Source organism: Typopeltis vanoorti, chromosome 4, assembly GCF_054136105.1.
Source record: "Typopeltis vanoorti isolate ZY-2024b chromosome 4, IOZ_Tvanoo_1.0, whole genome shotgun sequence".
NCBI lineage: Eukaryota > Metazoa > Arthropoda > Arachnida > Uropygi > Thelyphonidae > Typopeltis > Typopeltis vanoorti.
Genome location: NC_143552.1, coordinates 97,783,799 through 97,803,047, shown reverse-complemented (window position 1 = coordinate 97,803,047; position 19,249 = coordinate 97,783,799). Strand labels below are relative to the sequence as shown.

The following is a 19,249-nucleotide window of genomic DNA, read 5'->3' as shown; positions in this document are numbered from 1 at the left end:
TCGATATAGTTGATAGACCAACCAATCTTTCTTGGATCATTGCTGTCTGCAAATAATTTTTAATCAGTTTAAGCTTGGAAAAATTTCTTTCCGCACTTGCTACGCTAACAGGAATTGTTAGCGTAGCGACATCGCTTACCGCAATATGGCTGAAAGAGCGCCCTTATTAAGCCGCGCCACCTCTATGCTGCACCCTGTCGACGGTACTGCCCACATGCGACATATACCTTGACAACGGCCATGCTAGCAATAATGATACTACTGTATAGAAGTGAAATTTAGACAATTAAACAAAATGATGAGCAAAGATTAATAGCAGTCGGAACGAAATTTATAAGACACGGCAAAATATAACCTATTTTTATTTATCAAAGAAATAAAGAAATAATGAAAGAATTAAACTAAGTATCAGTAGAAAACATAAAGAAATATAAACACAACTGTCTGGAGCATATTGAAAGAATGCACATAGGAAGATTGCCGAAATCGAGAAAAAAAAAAAAAAGAAAGAAAGAAAGAAAAAAAAGATTTTCAATAGAAATAGAAAAGGCCTACATCCTTGTGTCAGGAGATGAAGTTATATTTTGCAAACTCTTCGGAAGAAGTGCATGCAAAAAGTGTACTACATTACTAGAAAATTGTAGAACAAAAAGCCCCCCCCCCTCCTAATTAGTTATATGGCCTATATACTGGAACTCTCAAAGAAACCTTTATGTCTTTTCATTGAGATTAAAACTTCTCATGACAAGTCCTGGCACTAATTGACAGCGCATTAGTGATAATAATACGTTGTCAAATAGTATTAATGTTTGACTCGTATTACTATGTGTAAATTGCACAGGGACCAGATAATAACTTCACTTGATGGAACATATATAAAAAATTAAATGAAATAATATAAATATTCTGATATGTAATGATTGCTAATTATACTATTTCTCTGTTATCTAAATCAAACAGATATTAGCTTGCGAGAATCGTCGTGTGAATATATAAAACCATGGCTGCATAAACATGTAGAAAAAAGAGGAAACTATCGTTGCTAACCACGTGGTGAAGAGGCGTAGAGAAAAACGTGTTCAAGCCTCTTGACCGACGAATGAATGCACGCAAGTGCTGTTATAACGGTATAACAGGAAGGGCCGCATAATTTGATATGGAAGTACATTGGATGGGCAATCACGCAAATGAAACTGCCCTACATTAGTCAGGTAAGTATGCAGAGATATATTTGTTCTATTTTATAGTGTGCTGTATCTTACATTATGTTACTTGAAAACATGTAGGTAGTACCCGTTTTTACTTGTTTTGTTTATATTATAGCGTTGCATGTGTCTCAGTGCTCACAAATAGCAACTCGTTTAGTGTTTCGTATCCAGAGTAGGAATTTTGCAATAAAAAAAGTAAAAATAAAAGTAATAAGAATTTATTATTACGCATTTACTCTACCGACAAGCATTTTACTTTTATTTTATCAAAATGTTTGAAGGAAATATAACTTTTAGGTATTTTTTTGGAAATATTTATTACATCCTTGTATTTTTTTGTTATCAGTACCGTAAAAATCGTAAGTCGTCGCTACTGCAGTGCGTTTGCTTTGTTGCGGTTATGTTTGAAAATTGCTTAAACATTTTCTTACATGTACTTTGGGTTAATTTTATATTTCATAAAGGTTTAAAGGAGCCGTTATATATTAACTGAAACTGAACTCGCACAGAGAACTGAAATAATGTTTGCGATTAATACTTACAGATCACGACATCTTAGGTTGGCCATTCCAACTGTTGTTCTCTTTGGAGTAGCCCCTCAATATTATATAGTCTGGATATTTTGGCGAGCTATATCGTTATTATTACCCTCATGGATTTATCAAGTCGGGGACGATTTCTTGTATTCTGTATATCAGCGTTTCGTTTTGTTTTTCTTCGAACATCTCACTGGCACAGAGGTAAGTGGTATCACTATAATAGAAACTAGATATTTTTATAAAGATAAAAATGTATGGTGGTCCATAAGTCATGGAGCATTCCGTGGAAAGGGTCCGTCTTTGTGAAGCATTTACGTGATGTGGTTTTTCATAATAAAATCTGGTGATGTTAAAAAACAAAACAAATATGTGCAGTTGCTTCACAAATAGCCTTTTCTACGGCATGTTCCTATGAACCACTTTGTATATAATAATCTACGTGCCCTTTAATGTATACACTTACCAGAAATTTTGAAATATTTGTTTTGGTAAAAGTAAAATTTGTTAAAATAGTCTTACCATCCATTCATCCTTTACTGTTAAGGGTACTAATATTTCTTACATAGAAATATTAGGAAATATAGTGGAGGTGGAAAAAGGCTACTTGAATTGATAGCTAAAAATGCTATAAAATAAATTTTCAATAGAAACCACAGTAATTATTTGGGAACTGTATACATTTTTGTAAGGAATTTATTCAAGTGACTTTACATTTTATACCCTGCCCACAAGATTGCATACATGCAGTAGTTCTGGTCTGTTCTTTTCTCTTCTCTTGGTGTTCAGAACCAGTAGAATATTGCAAGACTTATTTTTTTTTTATGACTCTCTGACATGAGAAATGTTGAAAAACCTAAAGCACATTAGTACTGGGAGTTGGTTAAGGGTTAGCTAATCTAGGAATGTGCTAGTAAACCAAACATACTTTTTGTAGACATTTCAGGTGTCAAGTAAGCGGTTCAGTGGTTTCACTCTGGATAGTGAAAATAACATATTTCAAGTCATAGAAGTGCATTGCCTTAAAAATTCCTGGTACCTATTATTTTGCACATATTCACCAATGTGGCTTCTCTTCCTACTACCATAATTCCTCACTTTCCTAGATGATTACTTCATCCATTAGAATTTGGTTAGGTTGTTTTGATGCAGTTAAGGCTTTGAGGTTAGCCTGTTTATTATGTATTTTTCTGACCAGTATGCCTATTTTGTGACATGAAAAACTCGATGAAAAAATTTTTAAACTCTGCCACCTGCAGACTGAATAACTCGCCTTCATTTAAAAAGTCTATTTAAGATTCATATCCTTGATGGGATTTGAATTTAGGTGTTTTCTTACTAAATGCTATTGTCATTACCAACTAGGCTAGTTAGAGAATATTCCACTTATGCACACACTTTTCTTGCATCCAGTCAGCATTTTGTAACCATCTCTCCCTTTCTTCCCTTTCTCTACATTTATCATTTCTTTCTTTCTCCTTTAGCACAACTTGTTTCTTGCTCTTCCACACTAATTTTATATATCTTCTTTATTACCACTTAACTATAGCTGTTTCATAATTCTTGGTGCAAAACTCATTCAGGTTCAGCCTCATCTCTATCTCTCAGACCATTATAGCTCCTTTCAAATTCACGCCATGCATTCATCACAAACTTGCACACCTTTATGTCTTGCAGAGTTTAGTAATCACACTATTCATCTCTACTCTCCATTTCATTTTCATCATAACTAGACTTCATACTAACCACTTATAAAAAACGTATATAATAATAAATAAATACAGATGATGCCACTCGCATTAATTTATTATTTATTTAGTTAGTTATTAATTAACTTAAGTGATATTCGTATTTGATTATTATTATAATGGCTTCTACTTGCATCTTGATTTTCAAATACTTTTAAAGAATTTTTTAGGTTTTTCAGTTGAATTTGAGTTACTTGATGTTATTACTTCGATATGCAGTGGTTACCATAAACTAGCTTTTCATCACAGATAAAACCATTGCAGCAATAATTCCCACAACTAACCATTTTCCAAACTAATTGAAGGCCTTGCAACAAGAATTGGGAAGCTTTAATTTTATTAACTTTTGGAAATTAAATAAAAAAACTATTCTAAAAAAATATTTTTAAACTATTACTTGAAACACTTTGCCAATGTATAATATACATATGAATACACATTTCAGTATTTGAATACATTATGTGTAAAAAAAATACTTTTTCACATTGTATGTAAAAAAGTATATATACATATTTACATATAGTGCAACCTATAACTCAATTTTGGACCAAAAATGGAGCTGCCTCCTTCTTTATAGCACTGCCTTCAATTGTTACTCTTCATGTCAAGTTTAACTCGCTATTAAACTGATTAAACTAAATGTAGAAATGACTTGAATTTTGTTTTGTTTCATTATGAAATAAAACTTTGAGGTGGTGTTATGCATTACTTTATGATTTTCCCAAAATATTTTATTGTTTAACTTAAAATAATTTAGTGAACAACTTAAGTTACAAATAAAATATTTTATTTTATTTAAAATATATTATTTTACAAATAATATATTTTAAGCACCAATCATTTGGTTATCAGCAACCAGTATAACCACCTGTTAAAGAGGTGCTTTAATCACAAGAAACTGGAAATGATACCAATTGATAACAATAAAAAGAAAACATCTAATTATTTATTTCTTAAATTTAAAGGATTTAGTGAACAGCTAACTTGCATTAATTGAAAGCCAAATGGCTATTTTTCTGGCATCCTTAATAATAATTAAGGGGATACAAATCCCTTGTTGTTCAACTGCCAGTAGGCAAAACTCTAAGATCGAACTATGAATCTGTGAGTTTCATATATACCGAAAAACTATCAGCGAATCCAAGTGGTCATTTACACTTGGATTCGCCGATAGTTTTTCGGTATATATGAAACTCATAGATTCGTAGTTCTCGATCTTAGAGTTTTGCTTACTGGCAGTTGAACAACAAGGGATTTGTATCCCCTTAATTATTAGCTAACTCACATTATTTAAAAGTTTCATATATATTTTAATCAAACTGATATCAACGTGGTTGGCTGAGTGGTTACCATACTCAAACAGACAGGCTATGAGTTTGAATCCCACTGTGGGCATGAATGTTTTGTGGATGTCTTTAAGTGGTAGATGAATTTTATTGCTTAAGCAAGAGCATCTGCTTATTCAAGGTTTGAAGCAACTTTGAAACCCATGTTTGATCTGTTGAGTAGAGTTTCTGGATTATTATGTGACACCTCCAGGAAGTCCAAAGACTCATCGAGGGAGAGAGTGTGTGTGCCAACAGCATCGAATGATTGATCCCCTATGGAACTATAATGTACTATAGACTGACAGCCTTTCATTGGTGAGATTTATACACAAAACCTTATGCAGGCAACTTTTATTATTATGAGCAACTCCAAGGAGTCCTTAGACGCATCAAGGGAGGCTCTGGACATCATGTCAAGAACTATTCAGCATTCGCACAGTATCTATCATACTTTGCTTTGAACTCATTCACAGTCATGGCACTCACAACAGACTTTGGCTGCTTATTCCACTTATTCACCACTCTCCAAGTAAAAAACCTAGTTCTAACACCCTTGCTAACTACACTCTTGCTCAGTTTCCATGGATGGCCCCCTAGTTCTCCCACCACCAGTCCTGTTCTGAAAAATTTCCTCTAAGTTAATCCTGTAAAAACCCCTCATTATGATTGATATGATATGATTGAGACATTCAGTAATTTGAATGTCTCAATCATATCACCCCTTTTCCGCTTATCAACTAATTTCTGCAATCCCCAGATCTTCAACCTGTTCTTGCAAGGCTCGTTCTATAGACCAGCTATCATCTTGGTCACTCGCTTCTGGATCCTCTCTACCATCTCCTCGTCAAGGAAAAACCCTGGCACCCAGATCTGGGTACAGTAGTCAAGATAGGATCTTATCAAAGCTCAATAGCTTTGTTATCAATAACCTGCTTATCTCTGCTAGTCGAGTATTCTTCAGTAACCAAGTGATATGATGAGCTGATTTAGCCCCTTTTGCTATGTTCCCCCTAAACTTCAACTCTCTATCCACCAACACTCCCTAATATCTGGCTTCATCAATTTCCTGGAGTACATTTCTTCCAATGTGGTATGCTGCTGTTAATCTTTTCACCTCAAAATGCGTAACCTTACACTTTGCCACATTAAACTGACATCCATTCTCCTTAGCCCAGTCTGCCAATCTATCCAAATCATCCTACTAAATTTTGACATCATGTGTGTTCACTATTGCTCTACCCAACTTTGCATCATTGGCAAATAAATGAACAGTTCCTCTCAGATCCTTTCCTATATCATTAATGTACAAATTAAATAGTGGCGGCCTAAGAACAAAGCCCAATGGCATGCCACTAGTCACAGGCCTTCTTCTGCACTCGTCTCCAGAATAAACTGGTCTCTGATATCTCTCCATCAACCACCTTCTTATCCACCTTGCCAAGCCTATATCCATCCCCATGTGCTGCAGTTTATTGATTAGAATTCCATGTGTATCTTGTCAGAGGCTTTTGCAAATTCCAGCAGTATCACTGTAAACCCTTATCTACCCTTATCCAGTTCAGCCGTCATTGTATTATAAAATGTGAGCAGTTACTGAGGCATGTTCTACCCTTCACAAAACCATCTCAATTATTTTAATTGGAATATTTGCATGTAGGATCTACATTAACAATTTATAACAGTTAATTGACTATAGGGAATTTCTTTTAGCTTAGCATTGTACCTATGGGGTGCTGTTTAGGATTTTTTTTAGTAGTTTAAATGAGTGAATTTGTTCTAGCACCAAGTTTACTATAGCGCACAGTGGGAGTCAACTACATATTGTAATATACAGCCAATTACTTTTGGCAAAATTATTTGCACTGATAATTCCACACTGGCTGCATAAAATGTAATGAAAAATTTTGAGTCTTTTCAGTTCTGATAAAAAAAAAAATTATGTATTTCTACAGTATTAAGCCAAAGTTCTTAATGGCATCACCATTCACTAGAACTTTGTGAATATAAATTTGTCACAAGGATCATGATAGTTACTGTTAAAATGAGGAAATTCTGTCAATCAGAAGTTCAACACTGTACAGTTTCAAAGTAGTGGTGTGCTGCAAGGCTCAATGCTGGGACCATTGTTTAATTTGCATAAATGATATAGGAAATATTCAGTTTTTTGCTGATGCAAAATTAAGTAGAGTAATAATGAATCAAGGCGATGTGGAGAGCACACAGGAAAATCTAAATAGGCTGTCAGTATGGGCAAAAGATAATGGGTGTCAGTCTAATGCTGAGCAATGTAAAGTTATATATTTTGGGATAAAGATTACAAGTTGCATACAGAGTTGAAGTTTAGAGGACATTTTACTAAGGGCTCATAAAGATTACTTAACTATTGAAGAACACACTAACAAGTAGAGAAAACAAAGTTGTTATTCTTCTTTATATACATCCACATATGAGGATAGATTGAGGGTGTGTGTGGACTGCAGAAGTTGGTTGATAGGTGAAAAAGAGGGGATATGTTAAGTTACTTAAAAGGTTTTATAGAATTGATGCAGGGAAAATGTTTCAGCACTTAACTAGAGGGACAGAATAAGAAGTCATCCCTGGAAGTTGAGTAAAAGTGTGGTTAGTAGGGCATGAGGATTTTATTTTTCACTTGGAGAGTTGTGAATGAATGGTTTCCAGAGTCGATTGTGATTGCTTTGTCTGTCTTCTTTGGACTCTATGGAGGTGCCCATGTTGTTATAATAATAAACTATGTAAACAGTTTTCATAAAAACCTACTCAGCTTGTGCTTATTTGGTCATATGGATACACTGCAGTGGAGTATTTTTTTGTTTGTTTGTTTGAAATTATTTCCCAAGAAACAAAGGCTATGAGGCCAGTATGATATGTTTATTAATTCCATTGTTCTGAGTCATTTAGCCTGTTTTACAAGACCTGCGTTACCTTTCATCTCCATAGAAAATTCCTTTCATCTCCATATAAGACCAGGTAACTCATCTTAACTTTCAATCTTAGAATCAAGTTTGGATAATGACAGATCTCTTCCTCTCATAAATTTTGCTTTATTATTTTTATTAAAAGAGACTCTAGGAAGTCAGGGACTCATCAAGGGAGGCCACATTATTGCATTCACCAGCTGTCATATTTGTTCTTGTATTCAATTACATTGCCTGCATGCACACACACACACACACACACACACACACACACACACACACTCTCTCTCTCTCTCTCTCTCTCTCTCTCTCTCTCTCTCTCTCTCTCTCTCTCTCTCTCTCCACTTCTAGTGGCACTCCATTCCATATATGCACCACTTTGTGAGAGAAAAATCTAGTTCTTACTTCCCCTTCTCCTCTTTACACCGCATTTATTCTGAACTTCTAACGATTCTCATCCTTTCCCTGCCTTCCATAAAATCAAAAATTCCATCCACTGATATCCTGTATTATTTTTCAGAAGTTTGTAAGTCTTAATTATATCACCTCTCTTTCTCCTGCTTGTTAGTGGATGCAGTCCACAAATTTTCGATCTGTTTTCATAATCTGCATTCAATGATCATTTTTAATACTTTTCCACTCTCTTCACTGTATCAGAATTGCCACAGAAACCATAGATCAGCACACAATAGTCTTAAGTGAGGTCTAATTGTGGCTTTGTAAAAAAATTTAATGTCAAGATTTATTCAGCAATTGTCTAATATTTGCAATCTTTGCTATATGGCCTTTGAACTTCAACTTCCTATCTACTAAAACTCCAAGATCCTTAGCCTGATTTTCTTTTAGCATAATCCTACCAATATAATAATAATAAATTATTATTATCAACAGATCTCCATGGAGTCAAGAGACTCATAGTGAGTGGCTCTACTCTCACAGGTACAGCTCATCATACCTCAAATTAAATGCATTCACTGTCCCTGCACTCGCCACCCTCCATGCAGACTATCTACTCCTCACTTTCTTGTTCACACTCACCTTGTACAGCTTCCAGGCATAGCCTCTCTTTCCCCCCCCCCCCACCATCTCCAGATATACTATGAAAAATCTCATCTATACTAATCTGGTAATTACCCCCTTACCAACTTATACATCTTGGGGGGGGGAGACATCTTGATCATGTCTTCCCCCGCTTCCTTCTATCCACTGTAATTTGAATTCTCTCAGTCTGTCCTCATATTCTACATTCCAGAAACCAACTTAGTCAATTGTCTCTGAATCCTCTCCAACATTTCATCATTCTTTTGAAAACATGGTGACCAAATCTGTGCACAGTAATTCATATCTGGCCTGATCAAAGTCTTGTATAATGGAATTAAAACATCCTTACTTATATGTCAGTGTTCTCTGCATCATTCCAATTCTCACAATTAATAGCCCAATTGATTAAACTTTGCAAATTAACATTTAAAGAAAAATCTTTTAAGATGTCTTTTATACATTGTTAATAAGTATTTGCATTGATGCTAATGTTATGCTAGAGAAATATCACATAAATTTCACTAAATATGTTTTTGCATCATATAGGATATAGGTTTTGAATTTACTATATAGTAAAATTTTTATGTGTTGTTATATAAGTGAAACCATTGTCATTATTAAGAGTAATTAAATTATAAATCCTCCATTTCTTTTAAAACATGGAAATATATAATAAAGTTGCACGTATTCTTTAGTAAATGCCGTTATTGTTGAGTTTGCTTAAAATAAATTAAGTATTTATTTTACTGTTTCTGATTATGCTTATAATAAGTAAACCCTTGTTATTCATTTGTAATAAGTGTATTCTGGATGTTTTAATATAAGCGATTTTTTGTATTAATCTTCACGTCTTTCCAAACAAGCTTAAATGGCAAATGTTTTGCTACTTAAGTACTTTAATTTTAAATTTGAATGATGCAGGAATGTTAAACAAATGGCTGTAAGTGAAGTAGGAATTGTACATCTTTTGATTTGGTAAAACCATATTTTCTAACTCTAATCATAAAAATATTTTATATATTAAAATCTGTTGGAAGAAAGGGGAAAAAAATAAAGACATCATAGTGATACTCTTAATGATTGTGATGTATATTTTAATAGTTATGTTCAGTATGGTTATTAGCGTCTTTCTCTATCAGCTGGATGCAATTTGAATTAGATATGTGGTTTTATATATATAACTTTAGATTGTATTCCATGGAGATGCAGAAGAAATAATGAAAAAGAAAGAAAGTGTTGTCTACCTCAGCAATCACCAGAGTACCTGTAAGTATAGACCATCATTTAAATATTTTAAGTTGAAATTATACTGAAATTGTTTAAAATCTTGAATGCAACCTCATACAGAATTTTATATTATTATTATTGTGACACCTCACAGTTAGCCAGGAACTCATCACAGGAGGGCACTCTACTCCACTACAAGCTTCTTACCATATTTCTGTACTACTTAATCCTCTGACTACACACACCTTCTACCATCCACCACCAACAACAATAGTATTTTTTGTCTATAAATTGCATGTGTTCTCATGTGATTTGTTTTTATGGTCACAATCATGGGATTACAATTTTATCTGATTTACTTATCAGTTCTAGAGTATATTGATATGGTTAACTTTACAAATTGGAATGTAAAATTAACCAATTAAACATATAATATAGATTTTACTAACATAAGTTTAATTGGCTTAGAATTTTCAGCCCAGTTTAAAGGGAATCTTCAGTATGACATTTAAATTAAACAACTAAAACAGAATTCAATAAATTCAACAATGAATTGTTGAATTTAGATGTTCACAAGAAAGCCTTTTTTGTTTATAAAGAATAGTTCTCATTTCAAAGCAAAAATATCAGAGCTTCATCTTTGCCAGATGATCTTCTTTTCAGCTTAGATATTGTGTCTTTATTCACAAATTTTCCTTTTAGATGAAGCAGTTGACTTCCTCAAGTAAGACTTTCTGGCAGATATTGTCTGCCTATTTGACTTTATCGTCCACTCTGGCTACTTTACATACCAGAATAAACTTTACAAACTGAGGGTACAACGATTTGAATGACAGATACTGAATAGTCTTTCCTAAATGTCCTTATGGTATAGATATTGATATTTTTGCTGTTTGGCATGGTTCCCGCACAGATCTACAAGAGCTTGTCAATAAGATCAGATTTTGCCATCACATCCAGTTTACTCTTAAGGCAGAGAAGAACAATTGAATTACTGTTTTTAGATCTCTTTTTACTTTGTCAACTAAATGGTAACTTTAATTTCTCAGTTTTTAGAGAGAAAAGACATATTGGACTTTATATTTGTGCTCTTTCACACACACACACACATTCATGCTCATTGACCATCATAATTGTCAAAAATCTGGCACTATTAAGACTCGGATATATCAAGCTCTCTCTCTCTCTCTCTCTCTCTCTGCTCTACTGAAATGCTGCTCTCTCAGGAAATAAATCTCATCAAGTCCACCTTTCTTGCTAATAGGTTTATTGAATCTTATGCCCACAAGGTCATTGATAGTTTCCTTATCATCTGCCTCTCATCTAGATGGTGATACAGATGTGGCCCATTGTGTTATCACTCCTTATGTTAAAGGTATCTGAATATAGCCAAACTACTTAAATAAATTGGCCTACAAGTGTCTTGTTGCACCAAAGACAAAAGATAAACTTCTGCCTTTGGCCCAACCTAGAGTATCAAATTCCTTGCCAGTGTAGGTTATCAAATTTTGACCAAACAGGTAGATTGGTAACTGTGCATTGTGATGAACATTTAGACTACATTAAATTCTATGAGTCAGAACAATTGGGACTTGTGGAACTTAATATTTCCACCAGACATTGAATCCTTTGAAAGAAAATTAAGGTTCTCTTTAAAAGTCATCTCATGGAACGCTTATATAAAGAAAGTTGTGAAATCTTGCTACATTGTTGAAATTTAATAGAGCTGTACTACAATTATCTCTTTTATGGGAAGTAGTTCTTCATAAGTTCCAGAATTGTTTTATTTATTTTTTTAGTTAATGTTCTCTTGTTAAAGTTGTTTTATTACAATCTTAATGTACTTACTCCATGTCACTTTGTCATGTGTGTGTAGTTCATGCATGTTTTAAATTCTTTCAAAAATTTCATTTTTTTTAATTTTATTTTTCCATATTCCACGTATTTTGTCCTATGGCAACATGTGCTGTATTTTATTTTATTTTTTTTGGGGTGATTTCTAAGATGATTTAATATGGTTCTACCAATAGTATCACCTGTTCATCCCATTCATTTTTCTCAGAACCATCATAATATGTGGTTTCTGAAAAAATTTATTCATTGAAAGAGTATGAACAGTCATCATCAAATTCCTCACAGACACGTGCAGTGGGGAGGGAGTTACAGTACTATTATGATAGTACGTTACATCATGACTAACTTCCTGTTGACAGTTTACCTCTTAATTAATTTATCTTTCAAGACCCTCATATTTTAGTCTTCCTCCTGGATCTTTTTCTTGTCACCCTGGCAAAAAAAAAAAAAAGTGTTTTACTAACCTTTTTCCTCTTTCATTCTGTTTGACTGACCATACCACCTGGATAGCTCTGCTAACACATTCATGAATGCTAGCAATTTCAAGTTCTTTTCTAATATTCTTTTTAATATGATATTGCCATTGATGCCATCTGTTCACTCACCTAATCTTTCTCAGAAATCATGTCGTGGGCTCCCGATCAAGTGTTTTTATTTTTAACTGGGCTCTTAGGTCCATTTTATTTAAAAGTCCATAAGTTAAAATTGCGTGAACTCTGACTTGTATACTACTAGTTTAGTGTTTTGACTAATTTCTCTCTTGTTCCAGGTAAATTTATTTCTTTGACTTCCTGATATCAGTTTTTCTAATTCTGTTGTCTATTTCCTTATTTAATGAAATAAGAAATCAAGCAATCTTTACTAAAAATTTTGCTTAAATAACTGAAATGTTTTACTAGTATTATAGGTCTTTATCAGATCCAATTCCCTTTTACAGTACACTTGCCTCTAATTATAGATTTTTTTAATAGCCTCCAGAATATTTTTGCCACCTTTCTGATATTTATTTTCTATGTTCTAAAAGTCCTCTCATGACTTTTGTTTAGCTAGTTTTGTACACTGCTTCACTTTCTTACATTTTCTCTCTATTCTTCTTTTCCTTGACTACTTCTTGCACTTTCTGAGTCCCCCAAAGTATTCTGATTTTTCTATCCTTGTAGATAGCCTCACCACATTCTTCTCTGGCTGAATGAATCAGTTTTCTTCAGAATCTTCCACTGAACCTCCAAGATTTGGTTCTTGTGTTCAGACTCTTTCACTTTTAATATGATGTAGCTTGCATTTGATAGATTTGGAATCGGTGCAGAATCAGAGGAACTAGAATGTTTCGGGGTGGGGGTGGATACAGGGGTCCAGGCAACCTAGTTAGTTAGTTGGAAAGTGGTCACATGATGCTAAAGTAGTATCCCACATTCTTAACTTTATTGGGCTAAGCAAAACAAGGTGCAAAGAAGGATAAAGTATCTTTAGAGAGGACAAAAGAAAAAGGTGGGAGGATGAATTTTGCTAATGATAGCAGACTAATTGAAGTCAAAAAGAGTTGAAGCACACCAGGTGGACAGGGATGCAGAGGGCAATTAATCTGAGGCTATCTTGTGTGAGATAAAGGACAAAATATATAATTGGTTCCAGGGGGTATAAGGGAGAATGTAGGTGACATGCACTTACTGAGTGCAGATTTAGTAATTGGTGGGGGGGGGGATTTCAACTTTCAACTATGAGGACATAGATTGGGAGGAGAAATGGTCACAGGGAGAGAAGGAAATGTAATTTATACACCTACATAATTACTTGAAGCGGCATGTAAGGGAGAGGACACGAAGTTTGCGAGTGCAGGATCTGATCATAGCATCAGAGAACTTAACAGTAACCAATCTGCCTACACTGTCTCCATTGGGGAAAACGACCTTGGAGATTGCAAGACTTGCACAATTTTCTACTAAGAAGGGATATATGTAGAATTACAAAGCAAGTGGTTGTGACAAGCTGGGGAGCCAGCTTTCAGCAGTGACATGGCATAAGAATTTTGAGGAGAGAGAGAGATGGTGGTGGTGTATGGGAAGTGGTCAAGGAGTGTTTAAAGAAAGCAGTATCAGAATGTATACCCAGAGTCAAAAGGATAAATCAGGTAGCAGTTAGATGGATGACTAGCTAAATTAAAAAGGAGTTGTAGACAAAGAAAAGATTATAGAGATTAAAAAGGAAAAAAAAATATAAAGAAAAAGCACCTGTAAGCAATACAGGACACAGGCAATAAAGGTGATGTACAGTAAGGAAGGCTAAAACTAATTTTGAAAGAAAGCTAACTGATGAGGTGCAAAAAGAAATCCTAAAGAGTTCTTTTGTTATATGACAAGTAAAAGGAGGAATGACTGTGGAAGAATGACTTTTAAAAAGTGCTGATGGTGGGAGGTAACAGAAGCAATCCAAATAGTTGTTGAATTACTGAGTGAGCATTTTGCATGGGTATACCATTTAGGTGTTGATTTTGTAATGCCAGGTGTGACATTGACTGATGGGAGAATAGAGGTTGAAGAAATGGAGATGACTAAAACATTGTGGAACCTTAATGTGAACACAGCAATGGGGTTAGATGGTATGTCAGCCCATGTATTATGAGAATGTGGAAGGCAATTGTCAGCTCTTCTGATGAGGTTGTTTAAGTTAAGCCTTAGTACTGGGAAGGTGCCAGTGGAGTGGAAAAAGTAAGCAAAATAGTCCCATTACATAAAGGAGGCTCTAAGATTGGTGAAAGACAGAATTCGGGATTGGGTGAATAGTAAAAAAAAGTAAGCAAATTACTAAAGAAAGATCTACCTTTCACAAAAAACCATGCTGTACCTTATAGAGTACCATATAAGGCACAACATGGTTTTGTGAAAGGTAGATCTTACTTTAGTAATTTGCTTACTTTTTTTTACTATTCACCCAATCCCGAATTCTGTCTTTCACCAATCTTAGAGCCTCCTTTATGTAATGGGACTATTTTGCTTTCTTTTTTTTTATACTGAAGTGACAATGGAGTTGGATAAGGGAAGATGGCTACTCAATAGTATTGCTAGACTTTGCAGAGGCATTTGACTGGATTCCATATACAACTCTGTTGCATAAATTGGAGGAAATGGGGATGGATATGAATCTAGTGATTTGGATTAGATGATGACTGATGGACAGATCAGAGAGTAGTTTATGAAGGAGTTGAGTTGAGGAAAAGGCAGGTGATCAGTGGTGTACCACAGGGCTCAGTACTTGTCCCTCTGTTATTTAATTTGTAAGTCAGTGACATAGGAAATGATTTGACAAGAAATATTCAGTTGTTTGCCGATGATGCTAAATTGGGAAGAGTGATGGAAAATGAAGGTAATGCACAGATCCTATAGAAGACTTAAATCAACCAGCAGTATGGGATAAGATAAATGGCTGCCAGTTGAATGGGTCAAGTTTAAAATGATGCAGTTTGGGAAGAAATCAGAAGCTGTGTACTATATTGATAGAACTGAACTGTAGGAAATTGATGAAGTGGGACTTGGGTGTGATTGTGGACAGGAAGTTGAAGTTTAGAGGGCATAATGCAGGGACAGAGAGGTTGTTCCCCAATGTAAGGCTTTTCATAGGAGAACAATATCTGGAACTACTGCACACAGATCTGGACTCAGATTTCATGGTGAAGTTTTGGAGAGGATTCAGAGGCAAGTGACAAAAATTGTGGCAGGTCTGGAATACACCTTATGACAATAGATTGACAGTCTGTAAGCTTTAAAAACTAGCTGACAGGCAAAAAAAGAGGAGGTATGATAAAAGCATATAAGTTGTTTATAGGATTGAAACTGAAAACAGTTTTTCTGTACATGGCAAGGAAAGAGAGAACGAGAGATTATCCATGAAAATTTGTGTAGCAAGGGTGTTAAGACTAGACATTTTGCTTGGAGGGTGGTCAGTGAGTGGAATGGGTTGCCAGGGATGGTTGTGAGTGCTTCGTCAGTGAATGAGTTTAAAGAAAGATATGATAGGTGTTGTGTGAATAACGGATCTCTCGTGATGAGTCTTCTGATTCCATGGAGATACCTGTATAATATTCAATTTTATCCTGCTCAAAAATAAATGGTGATTACTTCAGATTTCAAATCCTTGTATACTCTTGTGTCCTGAACTAACTTGAAGATACTGCTAGTCATGAGACTTCTTATTTCTTGTGTCTTCTCACCATGTGAATTTGTGTGCATTTTTATGTTGGGCCCTTATGTTAGTAGTAATATAATGTATTGCTAAAGTTTAGCAATGTTTTGTAATGCCAACAGAGCTCTCATGCATGGGGTTTGATAGTTTCAAATTTCAAGAGCTGCATGTATTTCAGTCAGCAAATAAATTATCATTCTTTTATTTTAATAGACTGCAACTTTATCATAACTATTTTTCTTACCTGAAAATTTATTTTATACATTCCTTGTCATGTTTATACAAGGAGAACTATGTTTAAGTTTAACCAGCAATTTGAACTGAGCGCACATATGTGAAGACACGAATGAAATATTTTTAGAGAGAAGAGAAAGTTTAAATAGTGGAACAGACTAACAGATTTATCTGAAAGCATTTAACAGTAAATGGCCACCAAACGTATACATCTAAAGGAGGCATCACAGTATTTTTTTAAAAAAAATTAAGAGTTTTTCATGAAATTTTATTTCCTTTAGTAATTGGACTACTGTTGTCCAGTTTCAAATTATGTGTAGAACATAATTTGAATTGAAGATGGAACATCTTTTAAAAGAGGAAAATTATACTCTTTTTTTTAATAATTCTCCATAATTATGACAGTGCATTATGTATATTGTGTTGTATTTCTTATATTTTTTTTAAAACAAAATGAAATTAAAACTAAAAAGAAGTAAATGAAATATATTAAAATAAATACAATAAACTGGTACTAATAAATTAAATGACATGAAAGAAAGGGGGGGGGGGATTATTACTTCTAATTTTTCAGAATGAGATTCTTCCAAATCTTTGAAATGGATAGACAGTTATTTCAATTTAAGTTTGGGCAGTGTAGAAGTGCTTCTACATGCTTTTAAACAGCCACTCAAATTTAGAGTGGCTGTTTTAAACTTATGTAATAGCAGTGTATTAAACCAGAGGATACTATGGGCAGTGTCCACTCCATGCTTCTCCAGCCCAGAATTTCCACACTTTATTGTGGGTGATATAAGGACTGAACTTCCTGCTTGTCCAAAGTAAGAGTCTACATTCACACTGGACCTGGTAAACACTGTGCAGTTAGAGAGAGGGGTGGGGGGTAGTATCCTATTTTGGAGCATAACCAGGAGAAGATCTTGTTTACTAAAACGAATGTAGGGACTAAACTGTATCTTTTCAGGATCTTCACAATTGCTTCAGAGATACCTGCAATGTATTGAATTAGTACTTATTGGTTCAGAATTCCTAGGGACAGGCTTGTAAATATCACTGATGCATTTAATCTTCCTTGAGGTGAATCCATTCTGTAGCATGATGCTTTGGTTATTAAGTTCTAGTCAGAAATCCTTGAGATAGGAGTCAACCTATCTTACTCTTATGGAGAAGTCAGATAGGTTAACATGGCCTCTGGAGAAGATGTGCTCCGTTAAGTAGGGATTTGATGATACCTGTTTTTAGAGATGGGTGATTGACTGAATCTTGTATGTAACAAGTCCATGAAGGTAGGTTAGTGATGAATAAGCAGATGTTGTAAGTACTCTATATGGAGTATGGGAAAGGAAAATTGTCCAGGAAGGCTAATTTTCTATCCTTTTTATGGCTATTTTGCCTGCTTTCGTTTAGGAGTGCTCCTTTTTTGTTCTTTGGCTTCCTATTCAAAAATTCTTAGGGCATTACTGATTTATTATAGAGACAAATATATGTGGAATAATAGAGGAAGAAATTTTGGACATACCTTGCTTTGATGTTGTTGGCTGTCTTCTTTCCGCGATGTGCATACTTCTGTTAGGCTGTTAAAGGAAGCGATTTTTTGGAAAAAGTGTGTGTGGGATTCCGATAAACCCTTCCTCAAAAAAAAAATGTCTATTTTCAGTCCCCCATTTTCCATCTCTTCTCCCCTTCTAAAAAAGTGCTCTGCCCATCTTTAATAATAATATTATATATATATATATATATTATATAAAAAACCTAGGTTTTAAAATTAATTCTCCAACATTGCCTCAACCCTCCCCCCTACTTTTTCCAAAAACCCCTTTCCTTTTAACAGCCTAACAGCAGAAGTATGCATATCGTGGAAAGAAGACAGCCAACAACATCCAAGCAAGGTATGTCCGAAATTTCTTCCTCTGTTATTGTGCATATATTTGTCTCTATGATATAGAAAGCCAATGACACAAAAAAAGGGGCACTCCTAAACAAGAGCAGGCGAATAGCTGTAAAAATAATAGTTTTTAAGAGATGTAGTAATAACATGGAAATTTTCCCAGAAATAATACCTATAATTTTCTATCCTTTTCTTTCTCAATCATAAATTTGATACATGGGTGCTTGTTGTTAATCCTGATTAGGAAGGTAGGTAGAAATGCTTCAGATTCAGGCTAGATGGCAAAAACATTATCCAAACAAGTATGGTTGAGGTTATGTTGAGGAGGATGAGTCTTCAAAGTGTTCCAGGTAGAAATTGGTTAGTGCATGGGAAAGAGGTTCTTGTGGGAGTTTTTTTTTATCTATTTGGTGAATAGGGACTTGAATGTCAAAACTGACTGTTGACTGTAGGGATAAGTTATTAATTTTTGAGGAATTCTGATGAATTTTTCATAGATATTGTGAGTGGCCTGTATGAGTGCTAAAGAAGTGCATTGGTCTTCCAAAACTAAAGACCCATTTTGGAAGAACCAAAATGGGTCTTTAGTTTTTTGATAGTGTCTTCATCACATCTGATCACCTTGTTGAATAGAGAATTCAGTTTGTTGATTTTGCTGTACATAGGGTTTTGAATAATTTCTTGGTACATAATTGATTTTGCAAAAGTAGCGAAATTTTCTTGTTATACAAGTGTCCATGACTACTGTGGCTCCTCCTATATCTGCTTTTGTAATAGTGAACTGGTTGTTTCACCTTAAGGAATTTAGAGCCTTGATTTTGGCTGAAGACAAAGGCGTTTTTTTTTTTTTTTTTGGTTGGCTTTGGGTAGCACAAAGGACACTTTTAGCCAGAGTTTATTATCATCACTTGAGGGATGGAAAGTTTTACTCACTGTTATCAATGAAAGAAATCTAGATGCGAAATTTTTTTTTTAGGCACTATAGCAAAATCATGGCCTCTGGAAAAGTTTTTGTGGGTGTGAGAGGGCACCCATATATATTTACAGTAAATATATCCTTGACTGCAAGTTTG

At 34.5% G+C, this 19,249-nt stretch overlaps 1 protein-coding gene across 3 annotated transcripts in view; it reads left to right on the top strand.

Annotated features, from left to right (window-relative positions):
* The first annotated feature begins 1,087 nt into the window (after positions 1 to 1,087).
* Positions 1,088 to 19,249, top strand: part of LOC150107532 (1-acyl-sn-glycerol-3-phosphate acyltransferase epsilon-like) — a 104,227-nt gene continuing 86,065 nt past the window's right edge. The window contains exons 1-3 of one of the 3 annotated variants that reach the window (XM_090391933.1): positions 1,088 to 1,211; positions 1,753 to 1,948; positions 9,985 to 10,063. In XM_090391933.1, the coding sequence (XP_090248059.1) occupies positions 10,015 to 10,063 (49 nt within the window). In that variant the 5' untranslated portion in view covers positions 1,088 to 1,211; positions 1,753 to 1,948; positions 9,985 to 10,014. Of the gene's footprint in view, positions 1,212 to 1,264; positions 1,283 to 1,302; positions 1,506 to 1,752; positions 1,949 to 9,984; positions 10,064 to 19,249 lie in introns of those variants that run through there. The other 2 variants (XM_090391932.1, XM_090391931.1) reach the window with 2 other exon arrangements.